We start from the raw sequence: 23,396 nt of genomic DNA on the forward strand, positions 1-23,396 counted from the left end.
CAAGTGAAGCTATTGACAAAGGGTTAATTTCCAAAATATACAATTAAAAAAAAAACCAATCAAAAAATGGGCAGAAGACCTAAATAGACACTTCTCCAAAGAAGACATACAGATGGCCAACAAACACATGAAAAGATGCTCAACATCACTAATCATTAGAGAAATGCAAATCAAAACTATAAACCTCACAGCAGTCAGAATGGCCATCAATGCAAAATCTACAAACAGTAAACACTGGAGAGGGTGTGGAGAAAAGGGAACCCTTTTGCACTGTTGGTGGGAATATAAATTGATACAGCCATTATGGAAAACAGTATGGAGGCTCCTTAAAAAACTAAAAATAGGACTACCATGTGACCAAGCATTCCCACTACTGGACACATACCCAGAGAAAACCATAATTCAAAAAGACACATGTACCCTAATTTACAACAGCCAGGACATGGTAACAACCTAAATGTTCATCAACAGAGGAATGGATAAAGATATGGTACATATATACAATGAAGTATTACTCAGCCATAAAAAGGGATGAAATTGGGTTATTTGCAGAGATGTGGATGGGCCTAGAGACTGTCATACAGAGTGAAGTAAGTCAGAAAGAGGAAAATAAGTATCTTATGTTAACACATATATGTGGAATCTGAAAAAATTGGTATAGATGATCTTATTTACAAAGCAGAAATAGAGACACAGATATAGAGAACAAATATATGGATACCAAGGGGGAATGAAGGGGTTGGGTGAATTGGGAGATTGAGATTGACATATATACACTACTGATACTGTGTATAAAATAGATAACTAATGAGAAGCTACTGTATAGCACAGGGAACTCTTCTTAATGCTCTGTGGTAACCTAAATGGGAAGGAAATCCCAAAAAGAGGGGATATATGTATACGTATGGCTGATTCTACTGTGCAGTAGAAACTAACACAACATTGTAAAGCAACTACAGTCCCATAAAAATTTTTTGAGTTAAAAAAAATACAGTTCATGTCTTGAGTGGGAGTTAGAATAGCTATTGTTTGATTTTAAGAAAGAAATAGATACGATAGGTTTTATCTATAAATGTTTAATATATTATTATAGCCATTAATGAAATAGAGAGGATTAGTAGAATAACCAAATTAAGGCAGTTGTGGGGGAAGAGGTAGGAATTAAAAGAAAATTCATTAAGCAAGCATAAGGAAAGGAAGAAAAGAGGAGAAAAATGAGTTAAATACTTGGAATTAGGATGGAAGAAATATAATCCAATAGATTAGTTAATAAAATAAATACAAAAGTCTTTGTTTTTTCCCTGTAAAAAACAAAGACTTTCATATTGCTTTCATAAACAAGATGCAGATATATGTTGTTTTAGGAAACATGCAAAAATAAAGTGACAATGTTATGGATTAAAATGTTCTCCGAAAATATATGTTGAAATCCTAATCCCCAGTACCTGTAAGTGTGACCTTATTTGGAAATATATCTTTGCAGATGTAATCAGGATGAGGTCATTAGGGTGAGTCTTAATCCAATATAACTAGTATCTTCATAAGAGAAGAAGAAGAGACACAGACACAAAGATGGGGAGAAGACCACGTGACGATGGAGGCAGAGATTGGAGTGGTGTGTCAGTAAACCAAAAAACACCAAGGATTGCCAGTAGACCAGAAGCTAAGAAAAAGGCGTGGAACAGACTGTCCCCTAGAACTTTCAGAGACAGAGCACAGCTCTGCTGACACCTTGATTTCATACATTCAGCCTCCAAATATCTGTTGTTAAACCATTTAGTTTGGGATAATTTATTACATCTGCCCCAGGAAACTAATGACAAAGAAAGGTGGAAAATAAATGGATGTATTAGGGGAATGCAAACCAGAAGAGAGCCTTATCAGTAAAGGATCAAGCAAAGTATCGAACAAAATAAAACTCTAAGCTAAAGATAGTAAATGAGATATCATATAAATGTAAAAGTTACAGTTTTCCAAGAAGTTACAGAGAGGCAGTATTGAAAAGGGCACAGACTCAAGAGCCTATACTCTAGAAACAGATGCTCTTGAACCAGGAAGTATTTCCTGGCTCTGTTATTAAATAGTTCTGTGACTTTAAAGATATTCCTTAACTTTTCTACGCCTCATTTTCTACACCTATAAACCGGGAATGATGATAATAATACTTATAGGTAGTTATGAGAAATGAATTAATATATGTAAAATTAATGTATTTAAATGAATTAATATATATTAATAAATATATATTAATAAAACAATAGTTATCATAGAACAAACACCAAAAAAATTAGCTATTATTTTCCTCCTATTATTATTATAAAACATCATATAAAAACCATTCAAGCAATGTGGAAAATAAAATAAAACCTCAAGAAAAGAAGAACTTTATAAAGTCACTATCTGGTAGAGGATTTTAAATAATCACTTTCAGAATCTGACATATCAATTTTGCCACAAAAGAACAAATTCTACAAAGGACTGGATGATACAAACAACAAGGTAAAACACACATACAATATTATACGAAAAGCAGAAAATATATCCTATTTTCCACTTACAAAATCTCATTATTATGAAACCAAGAGAAATTCTTAATGAGATCCTCAAAAAAGATTTTATAATTCCCATTTTCTCTTCATGACCCAAGAAAACTAGAAGTCAAAAATAAAAAGGCCAAGAGCAACTTAACCATTTGAATATTAAGATAATTACATCAAAATAACCACTGGAAACTACCACTCTTCTCTGCATCACCGTGTTTTACCAATCAAGTGGCTGAGTTGTATGAAGCTGCACTTGCCCAAGAATGGTCACCATCCATAGGTTCTAAACCAGGGTATGTATGGTCATTACAAAGACTGAGGAGTGCTGTTGGCCTTCAGGGTTTGGGGTCAGGGGTGCTACGTATCAAAGCTCGGAATGCTCTTGCACAATGCAGACCTGCCATGGCCAAAATATCAATAATGCTCCCATTGGTAAGCATTGTTTTAAAAGTGACTACAGGGCAAAGAATCCGCAGATGCTTAAGATATTTCTATTTGAAATTAAGTTAATATTATTATAGTAAAAAAGTCTTCTATAAACCTAGCAGGCAATTCAATGTTCAATTTTCTACAGCAAGAATCAAATTCAAGAATCTTCTTTGCTTTTGACAATACTCAGAGAACATATAAGATTGTTTAGAGATTGTTGCAGAAACTCATTTTCTTTTATTACTAAGATTCAAAAAGGGAATTCACTTTTTTTTATCCATAGAATTAAATCAATGGATAATTTAGTACCTAGGGAACTGTAAATCTATGTAATTTGCTATTTAGGTTATAGTAGCTAAGTCAAATTCTGAGTGCACCAAACTTAGTTACCGGGACTATTAGTGATTTGGGTAATTATTTCTTTTACATTCTCATGTAAAAACAAAATATTTCAAGAGCGTTCTTTCTTAGTACTTCCGATGGCGCTAAAGCAAAAGGCAACATTCTAGAGAAGATAGCATACAGGGATGGAAATGAAGAAACATGGGTTCTAGTGCTGGCCTTACCATTTACTATGTGACCTTCTCTGTGCCTACCCATCAGTAACATTGGAATAACAGTATTTGCCTTCCTTGACTTGAAAAACTGAGATGTAGAGTAACTATAAAATCCCTACAATGACCTAACAAGCTGCCCTGGAACCCGCCTTCCCTCTGCCTTATTTTCCGCCATGTTTCCTCTTCCTCCCTCTGCTGGTTTTCTTGTTCCAATGTAAGATCTCTGCATTGACCATTCCCTCTGCCCAGATGCTCTGCCCTTCAAGCCCATTCTCTCGCTCCCTTACTTCCATGAGGTCTCTGCTCAAATGCCACCTTGTGGGAGAGGCAGTCATATGCCAATCCCATGAAATACAGTGCTCCCAACTTTATCGCTTTATTCTAATTTATGCTTTGACATAGTGATGATCTACTGTGTAACACCTCAGATTTTACTTTTCTTGCTCGTCTGTCTCTTCTCTGTAGAATGTAATCTCAAGAAATGCAAGAAATTTTGCTCTCCTTTCTTTAGGAATAATACTCTAACAAGAAATTAGAGTTTTCTGAATCTGTCCATATAAAAATTTAGCCATGTGTCTAGTTGGGAAGTTTGTATCTCTACTTTTTACTAATTAATGTGAAATTATATAAATATTATTTTATTTTTTATGACATTACATATGTTTTCAGATACATAATTCTCATGATTTAGAACCGTATGGAAAGTTATGCTTTTAACCTCTCTACTATGCCTATCTTAATTATCCGAAGTTCAAATACTCAAAACATGTACTGATTTTGCACACTGTTTCCCTGAAAAGATACTCTATGCACTCTTTTTGGAAGTGAATTTTTTTTTTCCTCACCAAAAGCAACATGTTAAGACTTTACTATGTTACAAGCTAGGTGGGCCAAGAGCATGGTATTTGCTCCAATAAAACAGTTTTCTAAGCGGCCCCAGGTTTTTGTTAATCGTGTTTGCGTCTGTTTCCACTACACTTGTGCAATGTAGTAGTAGTGGGAGGCAGAGACCCTTTCTTACCCATTTTATATTTCCCTCATGTGTTGTATATAGCAAACGCTCCAAAATTACTAATTTACTGAATATAGACATTCATGCAATGAGAATTATCCCCACCCTTCTTTAAAGAGAAATAAAATAACGAAGATACTTACATTTAGAGCCTGATGAAGAAGATCCGCTGACAGTAGATCTTGATCCCCCTTTCATGGAAAAGACGCCTTTTCCCCTGCGAGTTGTTGTTACAGCCACTCTGGGACGCTTCAGCGGAATTACTGCGCGGGGAGGCGGAGGCACACGCCCATGGTAATCAAATAACCTTCACAAAGCAAAAATGTGGATGAGAGCTGGTTTATGCCTACGTGTTCTATCAAAAGTGTGAGATGATTAAGAGAATGGCCTTGTAAAAAATATCAGTAAATGTTTTTGTTATTATTGTTTTTCTCAAGAAGATTCATTTTTCATTGAAGAAACAGGATGCTAATATAGTCTATGCTTTCTGGACATTGGAATCCTATGCTTAATTTGAGCTCATTTTAAGATATGAAAGAACAAGGAGCTTTGCAATATGTTGAAATTTTGTTGACCTTCATTCCCAAGTATATTTCTTTGCTTGATTTAACAGATTTACCTTTCATAGGAACAGAAATCTTCCTTTTATATATCAGATACTTATTAGCACATAAGTTTGAAAGGAGGAAAAGATCATGCAGAATCAGGGACAAAGAAAAGAAAATCACTGTATGATCAGAAAACAGCTCAGAAGGAAAAAAAATAGAAGTATGACTAGTTTAAAGAGGGCAGCCATGAGACCAATCAATATGGTTCCTTACCTCTCTCTAAGGACATTTTTAAGTAATGAAAGTCTCTGCTGACTGCAGAAAAAAGGAGGCTGAGTTTGAATGAAATGCTGGTAGCATAAGGACAAAACTTTATTGACTAAAAAACTGGTGAGAAATATTTATCAGAATAACTTTTATTATTCTGACCATTTGATGGACGTGCAAATCGAGACTAGAGATATTTGCAGTTAGCTATTAAAAATTTCTCTGAAAAAAAGAATACCAATAAAACTCTTTGAAGCATCTGCTAAAAAGTGAAAAACAGTATTCACTACAACCAATGCATTTCCATCAAACAATGAAAGGAATCAAAGTTTAAGAATATGTACCCATTTATATAAATATATAATTAATAGATTCAAAGTTTCATATTATTTATACTGCATATATACAGCAAATTTTTGTGTGACTTTGCACATTTGAGCAGCATAAAAGGGTCAGAGAAAAAAGTATGCTATGTATACTCATTTATTTTTAAAACTATTTGCCAGTGAACCAGAGGTATTATTACTTTGTCCACTATAAAGAAAATAGTGTTATTGACTTAGAATGATGATTATTACATATTTTACTGTGACACCATTATATGGATTACATTCTCATTATTGCTTTAAAACAGTCAATAAAAATAATCTAATGTGAAAGACAGAAATGAGAAAACTAAAACAGTTTTCAATTTTAAAATATCTAAAACCTATAATAGGTTATTATAAAATCAAAATTACATCTCATTTAAACACACAGTTGGGAATGTGATCATCTCTTTTTGGAAAATAGTATATGAAATATCACAATTACATAGGCTAGTTTCCAAATATTCATTCAGAAACGCTGAAAAGTATGACACGATGGGGAAGAAAAGTTGTATATAAACCACATTTAAAACAGAACTTAGGAATGTCTACTACATTAAAGAGCTTAACAGTCCAAAAACAATTTGGAAACATGCTAGGGAAATACTAAGAGGTATCAAGGAAAAGAAATGAAATGAGACAGAGTTCAAGAGAGGTGTCATCCTCCATGTATAAGCAAAGTCCATTAGAGCCAAAGAACTGCCAGTAAAGAATAGGTCATGGATGTCAACACATTATAGTTTACTTCAGAAGGTATGGGCAGGATGAGGCTGAAAAGGGTTGTGAAACTTGTTCATACCAATAGGGGCTGGAAAATCTAAAGGGTCAACTAAGCCTGCCCCTTATTTTAATCACAAAACAAGGTCTACATTACTTATTTATATGTTGAATTCATAGAGCAACTTAAGTCAGTGAACCAAAATACTAAGGTACTTTTCATGAGCTACAACACCCAAAGGTATTGAGGGAAAAGAAATATGACAATTGACTGTTCTCTTCCAGGGTACAAGTTGCTGCTTGAGATGAACAGCAAGCTCTTTTGGAGGAACCATTTCCCCAAGACTTGAAAATGCAATTTAGCAGGTTCATTACATAAAATAATCTATACGTTGGGTTTAGAAAATTTCTAAAGCACAACTAAAATATATAATGATGTAAGAATGCTATACTGGAAATGCAGGCCATGTAAAGCCACCATATTCACTGCTCCTTCAATTACAATGCAATTCAATAATATTGTATACGGAACTGCAATGTTTATCAATATTTCTATTTATTCTCCCTAAACAAGGATTACAAAGCTTCCAGTGTTTGCCAGGTCTGATCTCATGTTGAGAAAAGAGAGCTGCATTTGTTCACTGTATTTGTGACATACTTTTAGTATGGGATGCACATTTCAGTAAAATACTCAGTATGTTTTATGTTCTTTGCTGTAAATTCCTATAGGGAGTGGCCCTTGTTCTCTGAATATTTTGCTGCGTTGCTTCAAAGAAAGATGATTGCTTTCTCACCATGGAATCAAGTTTTAACAATTCATTCTGTCACTCTGTTGGGAAGGTATGCAGCATCAGAACTTAATTTTTAAAAAATGATATTGTAATATACAAACAAAGCCAAATGGGCATTTCACATGAGAACATAATTTTAAATTTTAATGGAGTTGGGCTGCTTGTTAATTTCACTGGATAAAGTTGAGTTTACCAGAAATAAAAAGAAGGAAGACTGGGTATTGTCCTAAAGCATAAAAACAGATAAGGATGGGAAGGGTGGCAGTTCTCTGGGACTGCAAGATGAGATATAGGGGTTCTTAATGCAGAAGGAAGTAGGTGAAATGTAGCCTGTGAAGGAGACACAAGCATTGGCTTTCTCTTCAGAATCCTGTCTATACCAATTCAAAGAAAATAGTCCAACAAAAATTGCCATCCAATAAAATTAAATGGAATCCAAATCTCCAAGGTCGGTTAAAAGCTTAAAATTTCTTTCTTCCTCTTGGTTTTTTTGTTCTGCCACTCTCAGAATTATATTCTCTTTCCTTTTCTTTAATGTCCCTTCATTTTCCCTAATATTGTTAGAATACTGTTTTTCCCCTAATGTTTACTAGTTAAATAGATAATGATTTATAATGAAGTCAAACCTATAATTCTCCCTTCCCTAAGGTCTATTTTAAAATGAAAATTTTAAAAGACCTACTTTCAAGCAGTAAATAAGATAAATGTAGTCAGATTTTAATAAAAGCTACCAACTGAGGAAGTTTGAGGGTCTGTTTTATTTATAAACATTTCTACTTTTCATGTGTCCATTTCTTGTTTGGAATTTTGTTTGCTTTAATAATATCTGAGATGTGTAATTTCATTATCAAGCAAAAGCTAAAAACTGGTAAACAATTTTAATATTGATTTACTTGATAAAAAATAGACACCCCTTGTCTCTAGAAAGAATAAGGATATTAGTTATTTTACTTTTTGGACAAAGGCAATTTAATGGCATATTGACATACAGAATGAATGTAATTTTGAATTCTTGTTCTTACTGAAAGCTTGTTATTATTAAACTTCAACAATAATAAAGCAACATTTGCATGTATTTTCAGAAAAAAATACGTGGAGAAAAACAACTTCTAATCTCTCACCCTAAAACAACTACTGTCATTCTCTAATTTTTTTTTCCACAGGCATCCATATTTTTCACATAATTGAAAACATAATATATGTACAGTCAATGTATCCTGGCTAATTCCCTTTGGTTTATATTAAAAACATTTATCAAGTTTGCTAAATGGTCTTCCTAATGTTTATTTTAATTGCTATGGTGCGTTTTCTCCAGTATATACACCACAGCCTAATAAATCATTACTTGATTGCTGGACTTTTGACTTGATGCCTATTTTTCACTGTCAACCAATGTGATTTTAAAATTCATGAAACATTTTGAAAATGTGATATTTGCATATTATTTTGTCACTGAACACTAAAATTTCATTTAGATAGATAGTAATTTAAGAATCAGTAATAACCTGTTTTCTTCTAAATTTCCCTTATGAAAAAGAGTAGTTAATTTTCCTTACTTATGAACCCAAACTTACAGTCACTATGTGGTTAAATGCTAACCAAAAACTGTAGTCTGGACTTGGGGTTAACAACTGGCCTGCCCAAAGCCAAAATCTGACAAGTAATTCAGGGCTGTGTTCTCACTGGGGCCTTTTAGCAGATAAATGATGATCAATAATTCTATGATCAGAGATCTCTGGCTGCGTCTTGATTTAACCTTGGACACTTCTGTTTTCAGCATGCTTTTTTTTTTTTTCAAATGGTTTCTTAAAATGAGTTTATTTTAATTAATTTATTGGCTGCAATGGGTCTTTGTTGCTGCGTGTGCACAGGCTTTCTCTAGTTGCGGAGAGCGGGGGGCTACTCTTCGTTGCAGAGTATGGGCTTCTCATTGCGGTGGCATCTCTTGGTCCGGAGCATGGGCTCTAGATTCGCAGGCTTCAGTAGTTGTGGCACGTGGGCTCAATAGTTGTAGCTCTCAGGCTGTAGGGCACAGGCTCAGTAATTGTGGCTCATGGGCTTAGTTGCTCTGCAGCATGTGGGATCTTCCCGGCTCAGGCATCGAACCCGTGTCCCCTGCATTGGCAGGCGGATTCTTAACCACTGCGCCACCAGGGAAGTCCCAGCATGTTTAACTTCTGATAAACATAGTCTATAAAACCAAATTAAGGTAACTATTCATTTTTAAGAAAGGATATATTTGAAATCCACATGAATAATTCCAGCCTATTAATATATCTGTTTTCTATACTGTTTGAACTACTTAAAAATCTGTTAATAATTTCTATCTTGACTTCAAATTAGCTTTTGGTTACAACTGAATCCGAAAATACTTTTGAAAGGCACACTTCACTAGAAACCAGTAAATGAGTAATTCTCATTTCTGTTTTTTGTCATTAAACTTTTCCAAGATTTTCAGTGAAGCCACGCCTGCCAAAAACCCACCTCCCATTGGGCCCCTTCCCCGACCTTGTGCAAATGCTTCTTGAACATGCTTCTAAAGGGCTGATCGAAATACTCAATGATCATTTTTGGCAATATTTTGACCTTAATCTAACCTTTATATTTTGTACAATTTTGCTATCTTGTTTACAGCATTGGGTAATTAAAAAGTGAATGCATTCAAATAGCAACTGTGAGGTTATAAATCAATAAAATGATTCTCCTATTTAATTCTTATAATTCTGTAATGTGCGTATTGTCAAGCCATTCTGTCCACAAAGGACACATGAAAAAGGGATGAGATGACTCCCCCAAGTTTAACCAGTCAACACACGCACACCAAGGCCTGAAATTTGTCTTATGACTCCAAATCACACCCTTTGTCAGCCGTGCCATGTTATGGTTTCCAAATGTTTTTAGTGGAAGCCCATTCTACCAAATGGTAATTTAAATTTACACAATGAAACAGACGTTACTTCTTCCTAATATGTTTTTCCAATATTTATAAATATATACTGTGCTCTATAATCAATGACCTGAGACAAGTGCAACTTGATTTACTGTTTTTTTTCATTAACTGCAACTCTGGTACCTTCTCTTATGTTAATTAACACAAGGTCAAAATGGATCCAGATCTGAGCAATGCCTATTTTGAATCACTGATATGTATATATGTTTTTTACATGGTAAAGAAGCTCTGTCATTTCTTTTTCTCTGTCAATAGACGTTTACTCGTTACTGGAGGTTATAAATGGCTCAGTGACTTTCCTGATACTATTGAAAAAAGGTTGGACTAAAACTGCTAATGTCTCAGAAATTGAAAACATTCCTTGGGGGTATTCAATATAATTTTAGGTATGCTTCTCCTTTTACTTTACTTGCAACAGTATAAATATTTATGTTTCATTTTAATAACGTAATCTCCTTCATTTAGAGTCACAATTGACCTTTTAAAAGAAAATGCCATTGAATGCTATAAGTTATTGGACAATTTTTTGTGTAATATAAAAAAATAAAAGTTTAGAATAACCACTCAATTCTATTATTTAGTGATACTCTTCATGATTCCTGAAATCATGGATAGATAGATACTAAATTAGTTTTTGGAAAGATACTGCTGGGTAAATATATCAAAACAATCACATTAAGATGGAACTTTGTGTAGAGACGTTTTCTAAGCTAAAACATTTTAAGGGTGCAAAATCCCCAATTCGTACATTAGAATTGCCAAACCTGGCAGAAATAGGCTCACAATAGGACATAAATGAATGTCAGTTATTAAAATATTATCTCTCAGCGTATTTCTGAGACATTTAGTCACATCTGGGGTTGAGACTCTGCAAACCACATTTCTGTGGGCGCCAGCTGGCTCCTTGCTAGGCTCAGCCAATTAAGGACCTGAGAAGGAGACTGAAAGACTGAAACACGAAAAGAGAGGACTTGACCCTTCCCGTTTTGCTTCCTATTTTTGTTTTGGCTTCCTGTTCTTGTCTGCATTACTCCAGCCTTGTTTCTTCACCCTGGCAGCAGCAATTTATTCCAGTAGTAGCAGCTAAATCGAGTTTAAGTAGTTTTGCAACATGTGCAGAACAGTCTCCACACTCCCTCAGAGACCCTGGCACCAGCTGTTATCGCCCCCTTAGAGGTCTGTGTTCCAGCCCCACGGGTTCCCCCTTTGGACTCAGATACAGCAGCAGCAGCTAAGCAGAACCTCCAGCTCACAATGTGAGCTGTGCAAGTCCCCTTTTCTACAGTGATATTCGATAATCCCACCGTTTCCTCTGTTTCCCCAACCCTAGAGGTGGTAGCTGCTCCTTGGAGTTTGCTAAATCCATCATACCATTGTGGGTTTTGTTGTGTTTGTTTTTGCCTTTTCAGTTCTCTAATACACAGTTAGAAAGTTTTTACAGACAATTCTCCTTGTTCAACATAACTGGATGATTTCTGGTTTCCTGACAGAAAACCGAGCAATGTGGAGTGAATGGAAATAACTGAGGGATCTCTCTCTGCAGATAAGAACGTTCAGCTTCAGCTGGAATGCTCGGGGTTGGTGGGGGGAGGGGGCAGGAGGAGGGAAAACAATGCGAACAGAATGATCCAGAGGTGTCATAGTGGACTAATATAGAAGGACAACTGAGCAACCAGTGCATTCCTCAGTCATAGGGACCCTGCTACAAGAATAAGAGTATAAGAAACATACTCTCCATCACTGTTAATGGTTACTATTAACGGTTACTAGTAGCTAATATTGATTAAGCACAAAAAACACACCCGGCATAATGCAGGTCATAAAAATATGCTACTGCATTTAATCCTCGGAACAATCTTATGGGGTAGACATTAATGAGACACTTCGTAATGAGACAACAGTTTTTGTGGTATTAAATAAGTTGCCCAAGTTTGAACCACTAGTATAAAGAGAAAAAAAAAATAACAATAACCACAAGCAGAGTATATCTAAGGAGAACCTAGTGTGGATAAAACTGTTAGCACTGACTTGGTAAGCTATTTCTCTTGTCCAGCCTCTCCACTCTGTTCCTTTCCTGGGAATCTATGTTCACAGGGAACTCCTGACTATATCCACTACTGGCAGATGCTTCTGTCTTTCTTAGCCAAGTGCAAAAAATGAAAAATAAACTAATGAGAGCACAGACTGCTCAGACAGTCTGTTAGCAATACACCCATACTGATCTTTGCACACTTATAAACCAAACAGATTTTATATAAGACAAACAAATGATTTTGGAAATTGTTCAGAGTAAGCTTTTTTGTGTAGTGGAGAGTCATCTGAAAGCTTCAGGGTCTATAATTATACACTGATTAAGGCTCTTGTTCTTTAGCATGTAAAATCTGCCTATCATCTATCTATCTACCTATCATCTATCTATCTATCATCTATCTATCTATCTAATCATTTGTCTATCTATATCTATCTAATGATTTTTATTGAGCTATAATATACACACAGTAAAAGGCAAATATTGGCTTCATTTTAAAGATGAGAAAACTGAAAACCTGACTAGTTGCCCAAAGTTACAGGTTAATTAGCAGAACCTGGGTCTCCTACCATCTACTCCATTTTGGGTAGAAATTCTTTAAATGTGGATGGAAGTCACATGATAGAAAATACTTAAAAGATTACAATGCAAAAACAATTTCATATTGACAGACTAAAAGACAATGTATATTAATTGAAAACTTTATTCATAGCAATGAAGACAGTGTTCTGCATCCTGAAACATAAAAGCATATCAGAAAATGTTTTTAAAATTGTCAAAAATTAAAAGTTTCAAATAGTTTAGAGACTATCTAAATGTTATCTTTTTTTCATAGTAAAAGGGATTATTTTAATGCTGCCAAATCTTCACATCATTGTTAGGACAAGTTATAAGCTATTTAATATTTAAAATAAAATATATTTTATAGAAATTGTAAAAATTATTTGAGAAAATCATCCTTAAAAATTCATATTTGGCCATAAAGTGATGACTAGAGAAATCACTTGCTTAAGTCAGTAGTTTGAACATAGTGGTGATAGAGGTATGGTTGTAGATCTGATTTCCAGGTAGATAAGACTGTTACCTTTTATGTAAAACCATAGACTGACACTGCTCCCCTTCTGTTTTACATATCCACACAGTTGGTTATTGAATATAAATGTAGACCTAGTTTATGATTTTAGTTCTGCCACTAATTAACTATGTGACCTTGGAAAAAACAAAATGTCTCTAAATCTAAGGAGATGAATTAATAACAAAAACTGAGTATCCACTATGTGTAAGACAATGATAGTGCCTGAGGATACAATAAGCAAAACTAAACATCTTCCCTGCCCTCTTGGAGGAAGGAAGGCAAGCAGACATAAACCAAATACTGTTGTTGCAGAGAAAAAAGTAGTAATAAAAACCAGGAGCAGTGCTGTGAAGGAACAGGAACGGGTGCTGAGAGGGGAGCAGAGGAACCTCATTTAGTCAGAGAGAGGTGTTCATGCTGAGACCTGAAGGATGAAGTCAAGTTAACTAGATGGTGGAGGGAGGTATGAGGAGAAGGAGTGATCAGAGGAAGGTCCCGAGGCAGGAAGGACCACAGTGTTCTTGTGGAACTGAAAAAGGACCCATGCGGCTGAAGCGAAGAGAACAAGACCCTCACAAGGCATTATGAAGTTTCTTCCCTGTTGAAAACTTTTATTCTGTTTTTCTAAGTTTGCATTTTTATGCCTTGGGATTTTTGTTTGTTTGTTTGAATATAACTTATTTACAGTTAAAGGCTTAAACAATATTTACCTCGTTTTTTTGTGCATGTGTGTGGTCCAATGATCTATCTACACACAGTCCTTGTTTTGCATATCTCTAATATGAGAATTTCAATTACCAATTCTTAGTTAAATAACACCAGTCCCCCAACAGCACAAATCGAATTTCGGTTACCACATATATTAACTGGGAGTAATTTCATAAAGTCCAAGCTTGCTGCTAGTTTTTCAGTTCATGGATCACTAAGTGAATAACAGATGCACATGATGATCAGTGACCAATCACATCACCTCTTTCAATCTGTGAGTGGTTTGTCACTGTGCATCTGTTAGTTCACACGCAGATAGCAAATGTGTAGTTGTATTCTCTCCTTGACTGCCAGTGATAAATCCGTGTGGCATTTTATAAGAATGAATAATCAAAAGAGAATTGGTGCAGCAAAGAATTGAAGAGTAACACTGGAAATAAAATTAAAACTAAATGTAAATGGAATTATAGGAGACATAGCTGACTGTAGGGATGTGGACACCCTTCCATTTAAGAGACTCTAGAGATGGAGGCAGGGGAACTCAGTAAAATAAAACATATTGACATAAATGAGGAAAGTGGTTGTGATGCGCTGAAAAGGGACAAAGATGTTCCAAAGGAAGTGACACTGGCAAAAGAACCACACACTGAGGAAGTCTCAGAGGTAGCTCACAACACTAATATCAAAGCTGATACAGTCTTAGTAGTATGACAATTCACCAAGGGATAAAAGGGGTGCTTGCTACATATCATAATAAAAGAAGGCAAGTACTGTTATAATTACTTTTAATGTCTTTTTAACAAAGAAATAAAGCACACTAATTCTCAGTATTTTTACATTACAGTGTTAGAATTTTAAATTAGTGTTCTAAATAACTGTTAATTTCACTGTATTTTCCTATATGTATGCATAGGGAATTTACATATATGCACACATGTGTAAATATGTTATTTATAACATAGAGTTTTTAATGTTTTGAAAAAAAAATTTGAAAGGTCATGGAAAATCCTATTTCCCCCATTGATTATTAACACCACTCTGTGTGGTTTTCTTTTATGGTCCCACACTACTATGCAAAGCAAGAATTGTCCGTAATTTTTACTGAATCTATGTATCATATGAAAGCAAATGTATTCTAGAAGGTTGGACTCATTTTCTGAATTTATAAATCTCTCAGCCTTGAAGAATTCCAAGTCAACAACATATCTGGAAAATAATGTTGCTTAATTAAATCTTTAGACTATCATCCAAACATTAGAAACCAAATTTTAGGCTTAAGCATCTCTAAAGTCCAAAAGTCCAAGATCTACTACACTTCAGTGAGTACAATCAAAATAGAAAATTCTATCTATCTTATATGATATTGGGACTCAGTTTTTTTTACTATAAAATCTTATTTAAATGTATTAATTAATAATACCTGTGAATGAAATACACAAGACCGTTAAAAGATAATTTAAATCAAGGGGAAACAAGGATGAGAAATTTACATACCGATTGTAGAAATCGTCTCTGTAGTAATCATAGTCAAAGACATAACCACTAAGAAGGGAAACAAAAAATTAGTTGTTGACATCACAGCAATTTTGGTATTAATTTATAATGCAATAGCAATATGTTTACGTTACTTTTAATTATTTATTCTTCAATGTAATTATGTATCCAAAGGGCTTTACAAGACAATGTCCAATTGAATATAATGCCACATCAAACTTGTATTATATGTTTGACAAGGTAAAGACTGATAATGGATGGAGTGGTTTGGAATGGAAGATGAGAGCAGAAAGCAAAATTAATTTTCTAATACTTGTAATACTTGTAGGACCATTTTTTTTCCCACACAAGATATAACATGGCTATCCCTTCTTCCTAAGGTATGAAGCCAAATAAACAGTAAACAAATGGTATAAAAACAATATAAATGGAAAGGTTTGATGACCCATTTATTGAAAGAAAAGTAAATAGAAATGTGGTTTCCTCAGAAATTCAGCATTTTCTTTTTATTTGAAAAAACTCATGATTCAATTCTTTATATGGAGAAAAATTTAAAAAAAAAACACTTTGAGTGAATCTTACCAACAATAACAATATTTTAGGGCATTTAAATAGGAATCAGTAAGTACATTTAAGCTCCTTAAAGGAAGGTATAATACAAATTTCCACCATCCACTTGTACAGTTGTCGGAATTTACAAAGCACTTTGTATGCATTATTTCCTTTTAATTTTAAGTCCTCAAAACAACCTCTGTTGGATACTGTAACTGGGAAAAACTAAAGTGCAAGGGACCTAAGTGGCTAGCTCAAATTTTTATCACTAGTAAGTAACAGATCTGAGGCTGGAAAAAAAGACTTCTGAATCCACGCCTGGAGATGTTTTTCATGACACCATGTAACTGTCCCCAGCCTGGAAGAAATTTAATCTCAGGATGAATGGAGTCTCTCTACGGCAGGAGAGTCATCATTTTTAACGTTTATTCATTTATTTGATTGTTGTAAAATATATATAACATAAAATTTACCTTTCTAACCATTTTTAAGTCAATTTTTAATGCCAAAATTCAGTGGCATTAAGTACATTCACAGTGTTGTGCAAACATCACCATTAACCATTTCAAAAATATTTTATCATCTCAAACAGAAGCTCTGTACCCATTAAACAATACTTCTCCATTCCCTCCTTTCCCTGCCCCCTGCCCAAGCCCCAGTGACTGCTATTCTACTTCCTGTCACCATGAATTTGCCTATTCTACGTAGGTACCTCATATAAGTGGAATCATACAATATTTGTGCTTTTTATTTGGCTTATCTTACTTAGCATAATTTTTTCAAGGTTTATCTATGTTGTAGCACATATCAGAATTCCAATCATTTTTTTCATGACTAAATAATACTTCATTGTATATATACATATACTACTTTTTGTTTCTCTGTTCATCCATTGATAGACATCTGGTTGTTTTTACGTCTTGGCTGTTATGAATAATGTTACTATGAACATTAGTGAGCAAGCATTTGTTAGAGTTCCTACTTTCATCCCCTTTGGGTATATACCTAAAAGGAGTATCACTGGGTCAGATGGTAATTCTATGCTTAACTACTGTACAACAGGCAAGTCATTTTATCCTCCCCAAATGGTCAACTTAATGATCCTTTACTTTATAACTATTCTTATGTTGGGAAAACTGAAAGAACATATCGAGGAGGGCTTGTTATTCCTGGTTTTCTAGATAATAAATGCATTTCTCTTCACACTCATTACATATGGCAGGGTGGGGAAAACCTGCTATAGCATGCCCAGCCCATCAGACAGGGTTGGTTTCACCTCCAAAATGGTCTAATGGAACACACTGAGTTTGAAGTCAAGTTCTGAAATGCGAAGTGGAGACCTACTCCATGTGAGTGTCTAGATGGAAGACCAAGCATTGTCTAGCCAGAGCAGTGCTGCTGTATATCTACCTCTGCAAACCAAGGAAGACAATGAGACCACTGCTGAAACAATAAGAACAAAAGTAGCCCCTTCTGTCCCATAGTCACAGGTTGTTAAAGTAGTAGTGTTTTATGCTTTAGCTGAAATTGCTGGTGTTAGACTCAACTATAATGTTGAGTTGAGGGATTTGAAAGAAAACCTATTGGCTATCACCAAATCCAAGGCATAAATTTCACCTCAAAGCTCTCCTGATAGAGCAATACATATAACTTTCATTGTGATTCACCTACTTCTGCAGATAAGGGGTATGATAACACCTCATCCAAACTTTTGTTTAGAAGTCTCAAGCTTAAGGGTATGCTACTTTCATACACTTTTGTCATGAGTAATCTTTTTTGTATCTTATGTCTGATTATTTTTAAGAACATGTTGGTACATCTCCACAGCTTAGTTATCTTACAGCTGAAAGTTTGTACCCTTGGACCAAAATCTCCCCATTTCTCTCACCTCCAGCCCCAGCCAACTACCATTTTACTGTTTCTGTGGGTTTGGCTTTTCAGAGTCCACATATAAGTGATATCATGCAGGATTTGTCTCCTCTGACTTGCTTCACTTAGCATAATGTCCACAAGGTCTATCATGTTTCCACAAATGGCAAGATTTCCTTCTTTCTCATGGCTGAATAATATTTCATTGAATATACATACCACATCTTCTTTATCCATTCATTTGATGACAGACACCTAAGAAATGATCATTTTGTGGTGTGATGGACATGTTAACTAACTCTATGGTGGTAATCATTTTGCAATATATATGTGTGTCATATATGCGGGCTATAGAAAAATGGTACAAATCAACTGGTTTGCAAGGCAGAAATAGAGACACAGATGTAGAGAACAAACATATGGACACCAAGTGGGGAAAGCGGAAAGGAATGGGGGGAATGAATTGGGAGACTGGGATACCAAATTGTACACTCTAAATATATGCAGTTTATTGTCTAACTGTATCTCAATAAAAGTTCTTAATATATATATATATATATATATATATACACATGTGTGTCAAATTAACATCTTGTATACCTTAAGTTTACACAATATGTCAATTATACCTCAACAAAGCTGGGGGAAAAAGAATATGTTCATTGAATACAAATGTATGTATAATAGCATTCATGTTTGGATAACACAAATGAAGTTTCCAGCAGCCAAAGCAAAGGAAAACAAAAAAGATAATCAAAACAGTATAACAGTTTAAGAATTCTGTCGAGACTTTGTTTATGAAATATGTTACCAGGGGAAGGAACATTCTAATTATTGAAACACTATTCTGGTGCTTTTCCATACATAATCTGACTTAGCCTTAACAATAATCTATGAGATGGAGAGTATTATTCCAGTTTTACAGAACACTGAGGTCTAGAGGTATTAAACACCCTAAAGTAACACAGATAAATATTCTAGCACAGCACAGTCATTCATATGCTTATTTGCCAAAACTTGAGTAAGGACCTATGTGTCAGGAACTGTAATAGGCACTTGGATTCAGAAGTGAAATAGTTTTGTTTTTGCTCATGAAATCTCAGTCTAGTGGTGATCAAGATGGCTTTAATATCCCATCCAGCTTGACTAAACTGTAGACAGATTTCTTCCTGAAAATAGGCCTCTGACCTCTCTTTTCTTAGAACATTTACTTCAGAAAACTTGTAATTGTATTGATAAATTCTGTGCTACTTTGACATGTAAATATTCTCTCGCCTTGTCTTTCTTAAGGACCTGGGAACTATCTTTGAAATTAAATAATGTCATAATAATGATAATAATTAAATAAGGTTGAGAAGTTACTGATTCTAATAGATAAATTTGATTTTAACCTAAGCATTAGACATGGTGATAGACATTTAGATGCATTCAATAGCTATTGCTTGATGGGACAATAATTTCCACACAGTGAAAATTCTCAGTGTTTTCAGTGACCAAATAGAGAGAGAATATGTGTCTAAAGTGTTTTCTCTTTTTTTCTGAAACTCTTTTAAAATATATTATAACCTCAGATAGTGGAGTTTAATAGCAAGAAGAAAATATAAATCATTACTAATGTGGATGGCAGTGCTGATTCTACTCATGTGTCTTATACCTTTAAGAAATATTTCAAGAATTTACCAGCCTTCTGGAAATCTAAAAGTGCACGAGAAAAAAAGTTTCATTTTTATTTTTCTCAGTTGATGCTTAAATTATCTTGTCCAATCTGTTTATTTTTGTTCAATCCTGGCTACTAAGGCATATTTACAAGAACAAATTATAGCTAAGCATGCTAAATTGTTTGATCTCCAAGTCCCAGTTTCTGCCATCATAAACTCAATTTTACTTGTCAAGTTAAAAATGAAATAAAATGCACAAACAGATCTGTGTAATCTTGACAAGGCTGCTTTTGTCATAATGGTTTGGACATTTAGCAGAAATTCCATGGCTGTAGTTGGCTCAGGTCATAAGCTGTAAAATCAAGCTGGATTTCCAAGGAAGAGGAAGAGATTCAAAGAGATGAAAAGAGATCACGACAGGGCAAGTCTGATTCATGACTGCCATATATTCCTCCTGCCCTCAATTCTTTCTTTCTTCCTTTTTTTTTTTCTTTTTTTGACTTTTATTTCCTCCTGCAGATTCTCTCTCTCTCATAAAAATCCCTTCTTTTTTCTTTCTGTATCAATCTCTATTTGCTATTAGCTGTCAAAAATGGCATTTCCAGGAGTCATATTCAGGATTATAAGATATTTTATGTGTCCTAGAATTGTATTGCCAGGAAAAACTTGTTTTTCACATTAAAAAAAAGATCCCCATTCCCTGTTATAGGCCAAGAGTGGTGCTGTTAGGCTCATGAGTTAATCTATTTTGTCTTTTAAAGAAGGAACTTTGCAACTTTCATTGCAGCAGTTTTGTGTGACAGTCTAGTTCTTAGCCCATTGAAATAAAAATGATAATAAATTAGATGTTTAGGGCATTGTCCAGGAGAAAGCTAATTCTAGTAAATGTCAAGGTTTTTGTCATTTGGGGACATGGTCAGTGACAAACAGCAAGTACTTGACTTTCTAGAAAAGTAAAACAAGAGATTTGAATATTTAACAGTTTATATTTGAAAATTTAAATCTTGTACACATTTACAGCTTTTATTCTACTTTTCAATGTACCTTTATTCTATTTGCTCAAATTTCCTAGAAATTTAATGGAAGATATGAATTGGTAAAGTGATTGTTTAGAGTTGCACACTCACTGTCTTTCATTACTGGAGATTAAATGAGGCCTAGTAACTTTCCTGGAATTTCATTTAAACTTTTTCATTTGTAGAAGAAGAAATCACAAATCCTTGGATTTTGCATTATACATGGTCCATTTTATATAATCCCTTTTGAATTCATAAAACCAGCTTCATATAAGTAGACTAATACCCAGAAGTATTTCTTTTTATTTTCTATCACAGAACGTCATTAAATATAATCTGAAGGATATTCATAAATTTACTAGCACAAGGAGGAAATATTTTAATGGTTTCTTAAAAGACATCCTACCAATAATGATTGGAGCCTTCTTAATTAGAACTATATCTAGATCCCTAAATTAAATCAAATAATCAATTATTGAATACTTATTGTAAGCACAATACTGGGAGTTGTGAATAATAATATCATATCAGCAGAACATGGCTTCTACCCTCAAGGAACATCAATCTAAGTTTAAGGAATTAGGCAAATACACACATGACATAATTCAAAGTCAAATTTGATAAATGCTGAAATAAAAAGAAAACTACTATGAGAGCTTATAAGCAGAAGAAATAGGATGTGGTTGGGACGAGGAATCAAACTTGGTTTCATGAAAGAGATGAAGTTAATTAGTCCTTGAAAAGGATACAGGGACTTGACAAGTGAACGTTCAAAAGGTAGTCTTTCTAGACAGTCAAGATTCAGCGGTAGAAAAATGTGGAACAGGGGTGGAGAACAGTGCTTTATGAAGTTTATTCTCTCTCTTTAACACAGCTATTCTTCAGAATACCTATGGAAGTTGTGAATGCATAAGTTATAATGCAGGGTAGCTGAATTTCCAGAGCACATGTTTCTACAGTTGAGGTTCCCAGTGAATTAAAAGTTTCCTCAGAGATAACTACAGGATTCTATGTCTAACTTGTCATAAAATTCGATGCAGGTTTCCAGCTGTCACAGTATATATAGTTGAACAGATTTATAAATGTTGCTAAGATAATAGGTGGACAAAAATCTGTCCATTTTCATTTTAGGGAATACAAATAAGTGTGTATATTTACTTTGGAGTGTGTGTGTGTGGTGTGTGTGTGAAAACACATACACACATAGATCAAAATGCAAAAACAATGGAATAAGCTATTAAGTCTAAATTGCATTGACAAAATGCTCAATTGACTACCAAGCATTCTGGGATGGGAGAGCAGGCTAGCAGGAACCCAAGGATTATGGCACAGTCACAGAATTCCTGGCTAACTGTGGATCAGGACCTGAGAGCTTAGAAAGATGAAGTGACTGAGAAGTTAAAAGATTAAAACAACCCACCCAGTCCATTTAAGAGTTCTGATCTCTTAGTTGTTGTGAGTCAAGCATGATTCTGATTTTGGAAGTATCACCTCGAATGGAGTATGCTTGTTTCCCTTCTCTATGCTGTGTTCCCATAGGAAGGATATTCAGTCATGTAATTCCAAAATTTTGTTTAGTTTCCACTTCTGTTTTCTGGTTTAGAATGAATGAGAGTATGTACACACACACACACACACACACACACACACACACACATACATACTTTGGTGAGAGAACAATAAATGTGAAAGCAGGAGAACCAAACATCTAGCTATTCTGAAGGCCTGCACTAGAGGTATACAGTTTTGGCTGGACCAGTGAAATAGTCTCCAAACTGGTATTCCTGGTTCCCCACATCTCCACATCTCCTACCCATCATATATATATATGCTGCTAATGACTCGAAAACATTCTTTCTACAGAATATAAAAAATAAGCAAATAAGAACAGCAATTAACCCTCCAATGACTCCCGTGGTCTCCAAGGTAATGTTCAGACTCTTTGACATTCAGCATTCTCCACGTGCTGCTCCTTCTTCTACATTCTTTAACAATTCCCTCAATTGCTCTTTTAATCACTCAGCCTTTCCCAGCACCTACTCTCTGGGTGGCACAGAATAACTCCTTGCTCTCAGACACAGATATTCTTGTATTCTACACAATCTTCTGCATTAGCCCCACTGGTTGCTGAACAGAAATTTCCTGTTATGGGGCTTTGCGCAAGCTCTCCATCCGTCAACACATGTATCTTCTGTTTGTTGAATATGTATCCATTCTTAGGGCCTGACTCAAGCCCTACATCTTTCCTAATTAAAAAGTTTGTTGAGTTAGACTAAATTCCACTTACTGTGCTATTCCTTGATGATGGTTTTTGTATTTACATTCGACTCATGCATGACATCTCTTTGCTTTTCCTGTCACATAGCTAACCTATACAGATTTATTTCCATTAGCTTTTCCTTTCACAAACCAATCTCTCTATTCTATTAATCATTCCTGTCTTCCTTCTTGGAACTTAATATAATTTGTCTGAATTTCTTGATGCCGAAATTTTCAGAGTAACATATTCTAGGAGGACTCATGTCAAAATCCAGTAGCATATTATACATCTTTTGTTTTAACTGAATTTATTCATAACTGTGCAGATTTCATTCTTATAACTTCTTATGCATACTTCTATCTGAACATATTATGTTAATAGTTGAAAATTTATGAGTCTATCTCACTAGATTGTGAGCTCTGAAAAAAACAGATATCTGTAGTCACTCAGTAGACATTTTTTGAATTGAATATTAGATGTCTATGAAACTTTTTACTATACTATTTATTGTTTTACTTTTCATAAGGAAACAAAATATCTATATTAGACTTTT

At 34.6% G+C, this 23,396-nt stretch overlaps 1 protein-coding gene across 4 annotated transcripts in view; it reads right to left on the reverse strand.

Annotated features, from left to right (window-relative positions):
- The window catches only part of RALYL (RALY RNA binding protein like), a 726,682-nt gene that overhangs the window by 66,134 nt on the left and 637,152 nt on the right, over nt 1-23,396 (reverse strand). For all 4 annotated transcript variants that reach the window (XM_057735922.1, XM_057735921.1, XM_057735919.1 and 1 more), the window contains exons 5-6: nt 15,489-15,536; nt 4,685-4,848 (exon numbers count right to left, since the gene is read on the reverse strand). In XM_057735922.1, the coding sequence (XP_057591905.1) occupies nt 4,685-4,848; nt 15,489-15,536 (212 nt within the window). The remainder of the gene's footprint in view (nt 1-4,684; nt 4,849-15,488; nt 15,537-23,396) is intronic.

Source organism: Hippopotamus amphibius, chromosome 5, assembly GCF_030028045.1.
Source record: "Hippopotamus amphibius kiboko isolate mHipAmp2 chromosome 5, mHipAmp2.hap2, whole genome shotgun sequence".
Lineage (NCBI taxonomy): Eukaryota > Metazoa > Chordata > Mammalia > Artiodactyla > Hippopotamidae > Hippopotamus > Hippopotamus amphibius.